This window comes from Monodon monoceros, unplaced genomic scaffold, assembly GCF_005190385.1.
Source record: "Monodon monoceros isolate NGI ecotype Baffin Bay Population unplaced genomic scaffold, NGI_Narwhal_1 Super_Scaffold_6, whole genome shotgun sequence".
Classification (NCBI taxonomy): Eukaryota; Metazoa; Chordata; class Mammalia; order Artiodactyla; family Monodontidae; genus Monodon; species Monodon monoceros.
This window is the reverse complement of record NW_021703783.1, coordinates 91,793,757-91,802,812: the sequence shown is the minus strand read 5'-3', so window position 1 is coordinate 91,802,812 and position 9,056 is coordinate 91,793,757. Positions and strand designations below refer to the sequence as shown.

The 9,056-nt window shown below is 57.1% G+C and overlaps 1 protein-coding gene across 1 annotated transcript; it reads right to left on the bottom strand.

Moving 5' to 3' along the window:
- Positions 1-5,759: 5,759 nt before the first annotated feature.
- Positions 5,760-7,922, bottom strand: MGAT3 (mannosyl (beta-1,4-)-glycoprotein beta-1,4-N-acetylglucosaminyltransferase). The gene has a single exon (XM_029206318.1). It carries the CDS (start codon positions 7,813-7,815, stop codon positions 6,214-6,216), a length of 1,602 nt encoding a protein of 533 aa, XP_029062151.1. The 5' UTR covers positions 7,816-7,922; the 3' UTR covers positions 5,760-6,213.
- Between the last annotated feature and the right edge of the window lie 1,134 nt (positions 7,923-9,056).

Genomic DNA, 9,056 nt, shown 5'->3' with positions numbered 1-9,056 from the left:
CAGTTGGGATAATGGGGACAACCAGGCCACATGTCGAGGCCACACTAGTAATGACCTGTGTCACTGTTGACGTTTTGTCTCTGGAAGCTTTCAGTAGTCTAGGATAGGTGCTTCAAAGATGGTCTGTGAACTGCTGAGCCTGGGCTCTAGAGCCCACAAGCCACAACTACTGAGCCCGTGTGCCACAACTACTGAAGCCCGTGCACCAAGAGCCCGTGCTCCACAACAAGAGAAGCCACCGCAATGAGAAGCCCGCGTACCACAACAAAGAGTAGCCCCCCTCTTGCCGCAACTAGAGAAAGCCCGCGTGCAGCCAAAAATAAATAAATAAACAAATAAATTTATATATATATATAAAGATGGTCTGTGATACTGATACAGGGTTGGGCTTTTCTCGCAAATACGGCAGCACAGGGTTGCAGGCAATAAGGGGGGTGTATATATGAAGGGCCATTTTTTGTGTAGATTGTTCCTTAATGTGGGTTTGTGTGATGCTCCTTGGGATCATCGTCAGGCAATGGCTTTTTTGGCAGTAGACCTCGTGGGTGATGTGGGGTCCTTCTCAGAGCGTCTTTTCAGTGGGTCTGTGAGGTTGGGGGAGTCCTGTCTGTGTGTGTGATGGCTGACTGGCTGACAGGCTCATTCTTTTGTGCGTTATCCCTTCCTTTGTCACCAACAGTGTAGGTCAGGTCTGAGCAGGTGGGTGCATCCCTGTAGCAGCTGCCCGCCCGCTGCTGAGCAGAAGAACTGTTCGGCTGAACCCAGCCTGAATGGTAGAACTGTGAGCAGATAGATTGTTGTTTTATCTACTAAATTTCAGGGTGGTTTGTGTTACAGCAATAAATAAGCAATAGAGTAAGAAAAAAAAACTATTAAAAGACTATATGAATTTGAAAGAGTTAGTTTCCTGCAATAACGGAGTCTCTGGAAATTCACTAGAACAGCAGGTGAGGGGCCAAGGATGCTGGCCAGAAGACTGGCCCTGGGCAAGGCCTTTCACTCCTTTGAGCTTTAACCAGAGATTTGTGGATGTTTCATGATTTGGGGCACATGGGTGGGGACTTCCAATGGGATCCAGGATGATGGGCCTTCAGGATTTGGGGGTTTTATGTACACACAGCTGAAGCTCCAACTTGCAAAGCGAACTGGGCAGGGCGGTGGTTAATGACTGGTGTTGACTGTAGTCGTCACTTTTGCTCTTGTCTCTTCCATCCTGATGGCGCTTAACAGGTTGCCATGCATTTCCCTTTATTTCATTTTACCCTCTATGCGCAGTAAAGCTTTCTATGGGCCATTTTTACAGAGAGAAGACTGAGTCTGGAAGGGAATACGCGTCCCTCCCAAGGTCATGGAGCCTGTCAGCACCCCACACCCTCCTGGATGGCCAGCGGAGGGGGAGTGCTGTACCTGATGCTCACGGACAGAGCACCATGCCGGTTCCTGGGCTCTGAGGACTCTGCGCCAGCCTCACCTCACCGTCCTGAGGTCGTGCTTACCTGTCTGTGTTCCCCCACTGACTGTGGTCCTTCTGCGAACAGGGGCTGTCCTCGCTCTCAGTGTCCCGTGACCCAGCACTGTGCCTGGCTCAGCGAGGAGCCTGGATGATGTCTGAACATTGACGCAGGCATCTCCGCCATCCTGTCCTCACCTCTTCTCCCCTTCCTCCTCCCCGAGTGGATGCTGATAGAGGGAGTGCACTTTGGCAGTTAAGAGCTCAGCTTCTGGGTTTAGGCAAACTCTGACTCTGCCATTCACTGCCTATTTAATATGTCCAAGCCTCACTTTCCACATCTGTAAAATGGGAATGATGGGGAGGGAACACTCAGCCCAGAGTTTGGCACAAAATAGGCATTTAATAAATAATGTCTGTAAATGTTGATGATGGTCGTGATTCACTCTCAGACTTTTTTTCCGGCCTTGCCGCCCCGGCAGTGCGAACGCCAAGTCCTAAACACTGGACTGCCAGGGAATTCCCTCAGGTGTGATTTAAGGGCTGTAAGCTTATCTTAAGTGGCAAGTGGGTCACCACCGCTCTCTTCCAGATAGATGCGACATCTACATCTCTTCCACTCTTGCTCAATCCTGCACCTGTGGGCGCCTTCCTGGGCTTTGGGGGTGTGGCCGGGAGTCCAGGCATCAGAGTTACGTGTGTACAGCGCCTGGCAATTTGCAGGGGCTCAGGAGGCATTAGCCCCTGCTCCAGCCACCAACACTCTGTCACTTCTCTTCCTATCCCCAGCCTCAGTCTCCCCACAGACAGTTGCTTCACAGCCACCCCATGAGGTACCAAGGCAGAGTTCAAAGTGTGTCCACTCCCACCATCTCTGACACTGTCCTTAGAATATACCCAGAGGCTCCCCTCCCCAGGACAATGCCAGGATCTGGAAGGCCTAGAGGAAGCTGTCGGGGAAGTCCCCACATTCCACAGCCCAGACACCATCAGAGCCCAAGTCCAGATTAGCTCCATAGGGGAGATGACCCTTCCTGGAGGCTGTCGCCCTTACCTGCCCCAGAGGGCTGGTGACAGGACTAGTCCTGGGAATTCAGATCTGGCCCTGGTCTGCCACCAAGTGGCTGTGTGGCCTTAGGACCCCTGACAGGCGTAGGGAGGAAGACCGCTGAGAGCACAATTGCGGGAGAATCGCCCCACTCTCACTAGAGGCACAAAAGTCTTCATCTAGATCCCCAAAGGGGTCCCCACCCACCTCAAGAGGGTGGGCATAGCCAGGCCAGGTCCTTCTGTGAAGGACTGTTAGCGCCTCCCTTTCCAGGCCCGTTTCCACCGGTGGAAGGGACAGATGCTCCCTTGGTCGGGGCAAGGGGAGGGGGTAAGTGCATGTCTAAATGAAGATGCTCAGAACGGCCCCTCCCTCACCGCTGTCCAGTCCCCAGGAAGGCTCACACCCCACCGACCCAGCAAGACCAGAGCTACCCACTCGCACCCCTCCCTGCCCCAGAGCACCCCCAAGCTGGCCACTCAAGCACACACTGCAGACTTTGTAGCTGTTTTTATTATTAATATTATCTTCTCCTTTAAGCATCCCTTTAAGGGTGAAATGAAATCCAACCATTTACAGAGAAAATGATTTCAGAATGTACATATTGATTTTCCCTTACAAAAAAAATAATACTATTATTATTATTGGTGTCCTTAAATTACACATTTCCCAGGACCCTGCCCACTGCTTGGGCAAGTCCTGCCTCCCCACCCTGTCACCTTTGTCCCCAAAGCTCTTCCACGCCTGCCCATGGGAACCAACATGATCCGAGGTGTGCTGGGCCTCCTTGAGTCTGGAGGCCATAGGGCGGGTGGTTCCCAGAGAAAGCAAGCTGGCTATGGCGCCAGGGCCAGCAGTGCACTGGCGCTCACATTCACAGTTTGGTTTCCCTTCATACTGGGGGAGTGGCCCAGGGCTCCCCTGCCCCCGAAATTCCCAGTGTCTGACATGCCTATAAGTGAAACTCTTCAACCCCACGCCTTGGCCCCCACAGCCTGCTGGAAGCCGTGCGCTCCGCTCCGTGGCCAGGCCTCCACTTGGCGGTGGCCGTGAATGCGCCCGGCCCTCCTGGGTCTGAGAGGGAAGGTGGGGCCTGGCAGTTCTGAGCTCCTCCCCTCTGCCTTCCCCTGCCCCTGAGCTGGTGAACTGGAGGCCAGGGACCCCTGACAGCCCGGACAGGGGCATCCCTTCAGCAGTAGAGTGTGCCAGGGGCGTAGGGCGAGGAAGCTGTCAGGGAGGGGGGCCCTGGGCTGGGGCTCAGGCACGAGTCAGAAGCCCCCAGGGACTGCCCGCCCGGCGGGGAGCAGAGGTGGCTGGAGGTGAGGCCAGGTCACCCTGGCCTGGGTGACCCAGAGCCACAGGGACACCCTGACCTCTTGAGCCCCTTAGCTGCAAGAGGGGCCAGAGAGAAGGGGGCTGCTCTACCTCCAAGGGAAGGGTTCCCTCGGGACACCCCCTCAATGGGAGGGACAGTGGGGGCAACAGAGACCCCCATACCTGCTTCACACCCGCCCGCCCGAGGCTGCTCTGCGGCCAGCTCCCCGAGCCACACCCATGGTGGGCGCCTCCCCAGGCAGAGCTATGGCAAAGGAGACGCCCTCCTCTCCCGACCCATCAGGAAACCCCCAATAAGACACCCCAAGAAAATCCCGGCTGGAGGCTGGAGGGGCTGGGATGGAGGGAAGGGGCCGGGGGGTCGTGGTGGGCTCTCAGCCCTACAGCACTCTGGTTGGGAGGATTCTCATTCCTTGGACTGAAAGACAGACAGACAGACAGACGGACCCAACATCCCCTTTAGCCTGGCTTTCCGGGCTCCCCAGCTTGCTTTCTGCCTCAGTTATTTTGGGAAGTTGCAGGAGGTGTGGCCCCAGGCTCCAGGTCTCGGGAAGGGTGGCCTGGGCCCTGCTTCCACATCCACACACAAGCATATATGTACAGGGACGCACCAACACAGTCACGTACAAGTATACAGCAAGCATGCACCCATGCCCATAAATACACACACACACACACACGCACGCACGCACACGCACAAACACGTACAGTTCCACAGGCAGGCTCTGCGACCCGGCATCACTGGGTAAACATCTGAGGGGGCCTCGGGGAGGAGGCGTCTCTCCTAGCCCACAGCGGCAGGCTCTCACTGCACCCTGGCCCTGGGCTGGCAGTGAGGGGGGCAGGGGCAGGTTTCAGGAGCTCTGAACATGCGAGCAGGATCTACAACTACAACAGTCATTTCTACCCTCTCCCCTCCTCCCCTTGTGCCAGAGATGCTCCTGTACCCATATCCATCCTCTCCTCCTCCTTCCTTTAATAAATGAACAGGGCAGCCCAGCTGAAAACTACTTTTCCCGCTTCCCTTGCAGCTACTTGTGGCCATGTGACTAAGTCCTGGCCAGTGAGATGCCATCGGAAGTGACTGTGCCATCTCTGGCTCATGCTCTAACAGGAAGGGTGTGCACTTCCATGCCTTTTTCTGGTTCCCTCAGACACGGATGCACATGTGATGGTGGGAGCTCGAGCAACCACTCTACCCAGAATTGGAAAGTGGGATGAAGGAAAACAGAGCTGCCCTACCAGATCCAGACAACCTCCCTCTGGAGAGTTAAGTTAGAAACAAGCTTCTGTCTGCTTTAAGCCACTGTATTTGGGGGTCTCTTAATCACAGCAGCTTAGAATCTACTCTAACAATACACCCCCTCCCCCACGAGGCAACTAAGGAATGAGATGCCATACAACTGGCCTTAATGTCCCTCTTGGGCCCAGGGCAACCTCATGGCCCCTTCCTGGCCCCTAGCCAGCCCCAAGGAGGGGCACATGGGTGACTCCATCTGAGATGGTGGAGAGCTGGGGCTGTGGGTTCCAGTGGGAAGGGGTGATGGGGGAGGAGGAGGCTCCTCCCCCAGGGCTGACTTACTAGGCTGGCTGACAGTCCCATCCCACCCTGAGAACAGGACTCCTGGTCTTGCAAGGACTGGGTGGGCAGCCCACAAGACAGCGATGTCAAAAGTAAGAAGGAATGTCAAGGCCAGGTTTGGAACCAAAAGGAAGACTTCCCAGGCTTCCCAGGCCCCACACCTGTGTCAGGTCCGGAGGGGCTGGGGGCACAGGGCCATCTGTGCAGTGTGTCCTGTGAGGCAGCGGGGTGGAGGTCCCTGCTCCCTCTGGCCCAGCACTCCTGAGGACACTACAAAGCATCCATCGGGGCTTCCTTCCAGCTGCCACTTTCATCCCCTCTGACCTTGGTGTCCCTTCTTCCTCCTGGGCCCAAATGCATCTATTTACAGAGCCCTGGGATCTCCCGGCATCCCCCTTTCCCACTGCAGGTCCAAAGCCCCAGGAGGCCGAATGGTGGGCTTCTCCCCAGAAGGGACCATAGCTCCCACTTGGCTGCCCTAGGGAGTTCCTGCAGGCTCCCTTCCCCACCCTCCCCTGCTCCCCAGTAACCACCGTGCACTCTCCATTGGCACCTCCTGGCTGCAGCACTCTTGGAGGGGTGAAAGGGCCTGCTCTCCTCTCCTGACTAGGAAGGATGTTTTCTGAGCTCACAGGCCTGACCCTGGATTCACAGGGGCTTGAGTAGGAAAGACTCCCCCACCTATCCACTCCTGGTTCTCTTAAGAGCCACCCAGACGGCGGAAGGAGACAGGAAGGTAACAGGGGGGCAGCCGCCCACCCCCCACCCTGGCCACCGGCCCTATAAGATCATGCAGCCTTAGCCTTCAACCACGTCCAATTTGCTCCTGGCGGGCGGCCTTCCCTCCGGACGCTTGCTCCGCCGCCCACCGTCTGCTGTGCTCTTGGGCTCCTGATAGGGGTTGTCCAGCAGGTAGCGGAACTGGTGGTAGTTCTTGAGCAGGTACTTAGGGGCATACATGTGTTCGCTGGGGTCGGCCGGCGGGTACTCCTGCTGCGTGCCGTCGAACCAGCCCCCTGTGCGGATCAAGCTCCGGATGTAATTGAGGTCCCGCTTGTCCTCGTAGTCACCCCAGCGGGGGAAGTCGCCGTTCTGGGCGGACACCAGCTTGAAGTAGATGCCCTCGGGTGTGAAGCACCAGGAACAGTGCCAGCCGGCGAAGTGCAGGGGGCTGCCCAGCGACCACTGCACCAGGATGTGGCCCGTGCGGTTCTCGTACTGGCGGAAGTTGGGCATGGTGTAGTACTGGCGGCGGCGCAGACGGATGCCGTCCAGCCCGTACACCGTCTGCAGCATGTCCACCGTGCAGCCCGACACCACCTCTAGGGTGCCCGGCTGCTTCCAGAAGAAGCCGTACAGTGACTTGCGCATGTGGAAGGCGAAGGGCTCCGTCCAGCCGTCGTAGAGCTTGAGGAAGAGCACGCCGTCGCGAGCGGGGATCTCGTCGGCGTCGTCGATGATGAAGACGTCATCGGGCCGCAGGTTGCGCAGCCGCGACACGCCATCCTGCGTCAGGAAGGTGCGCAGGTAGTCGTCGGCGATCCAGCCGTCCTGCCGCCCGCCCGGCGGGAAGTGGTCCAGGAAGACATAGAGCACCTTGTGCCGGATGTACTCGAAGGTGCCGTTGGTCAGCATCTCGCGGAACTTGAGCGGCCGCGGCTCCCCGTAGGCCGTGAAGTTGGACTCGCACACCACGAAGGCGTCCACCACGTCGCCCAGCTCGTGGAAGCGCACGTCCAGCAGGTCGAACTCATGGTTGATGTTGATGGCGTTGATGACCCTCCGCGGCACCTCGCGGGGCACCAGGCGCTCCTTGGTGGGCAGGTTGGAGTACTGCACCACGGTGGGCACGCCGCAGCTCGGCCCGTGCCAGCCCGGGAGGCACACGCACTCCACCCACTTGCGCCGCGCGCCGCGCCCCCCCGGCCGCTCCCGGGCGCTCAGCAGCTGCCGGCCCGGGCCCCGCGCCGACGCGCCTTCGCCCGCCTCTGCCTTCTCCTCTGGCCGCCCTGATGGCGGCTTCTCCAGCGTCTTGGTACCTGGCTTGAAGCAGACGCCCCCGGCTTTGGTGCGGAGGAAGTACTCGGTGGTGTCCTCGGGCAGCACGAAGTCCATCCGGTGGATTTCCTCCGTGGCCTTGCTTGGCGACAGCGGCTGGAGCAGGGGCGAGTGGGAATAGAGCGGGGTACGCAGCAGGTCGGGGCTGCCCGGCTCGGGGCTGGCCTGGGGCGTGACCGGGGCATTGTTCCAGAAGAAGCTGGACACCAGGTTAGGGCTGAGGGAGGCCAGTTCTCGGGGGAAGGTGACATAGGACAGGGTCTTAAAGAAGTGCAGGAAGGAGATGAGGCACAGACCGGCCATACAGAACATGAGAAAGAGCTTGTAGCGTCTCATCTTCATCCTGCAGGAAACAGGGAGACAGCAGATGGGTCAGGGGTCTGCAGACCCGGGCAAGGGGAGCCTGAGGCTCTTCTCCTAAGGGAGGGAACGGGGAGGGCTTTGTTGCCACCGTGTTTGTGCATGTCCTGACCAGCGCCTGGTGACCCTGCAGGAAGTCACCTCCAGGCGACTCCTCTAGAAGTCAAGCCTGTGAGTCCAACTCACTGCACCAAGGACCCCTGGAAGCCCCAGCATCAAGGAAACCCCACCAGGCTCAGGACCCCTCCACTCCCACAACCTCTCCCCTCCAAGACCACCAGGTCACCACACATACCCCTGGCAACCTGCCCGCCCCACCCTGACTGTACCAGCTGCATTGTTAGGCTTTGCTCCAGGAACAAGATGCATCCTGGGAAAAGCGCAACCCTGCAGTGCAGAACCTGCCCCAGGGGGCTTCCAGGCCCCAAGGGAGGGGGAGAGTGGGTCGCAGGCTGCGGAGGTGGGGTCCCTTCCCTGCACCACCCACGGTGCTTTCTCGTTCTATCTGTCCATCTCTCTGTCTCTTTATCTATATTTTCTGTGGCTATATTTACAAACCTTTTTCACTGAAAAAATTCCCAGGTCTCAAGGGAACACTTCTAATTCTAACATATTTAAAGAACAAAATTAAGAAAAAGTTCCCCTTCATTACCCCATGCCAGGCAGTAGATTGATATCCAGCCATAAACAGTTCATGTGTTTGAGGTGTATCACCGGTCTTACGTGCAATTTTTCTGTTCTCAGTTTTTTATAATTATTATCATACTTGGTTGGGATGACCTACAGAGTCACAGGAGGGGCTGGGACAGAAAGCGGCCTTTGGCACCTGGTGTTTTCATGTCCCCTTCCATAGATCCCTGTGTAGGGGACGCTGTCCCTTCCCTTAAAATGTTCCTTTCTGTGGCTTCCCCTTAACGTCTCTGGTTCTTCCTCTGGGTCATTTGGGTGCCTTCCTGCCATACCCTCCCCTCCATATCCTAACCTAAGCAAGGGTCCTCACCATTCTGAACCTCAGTTTCTACATCTGTGAAATGGGCACAGAGTTCCTGCTGTGCAGCAGGTGCTCAATAAGCTTTCACTTCTTTCAAAGCTCGAGGCTGGAAGACTCCAACATAAATTTTCTCTAAGCTACATGGTCATAAGTCACAAAATCATGAAATGTTGGACCCAGGACAAAACTTTAAGGACCACCTGCACCAACCCTTTCATTCTGTGGAGGAGGC

What these genes read in the sequence shown, in the direction of transcription:
- MGAT3 (XM_029206318.1), bottom strand. Translation starts at nt 7,815, where the DNA reads ATGAAGATGAGACGCTACAAGCTCTTTCTCATGTTCTGTATGGCCGGT.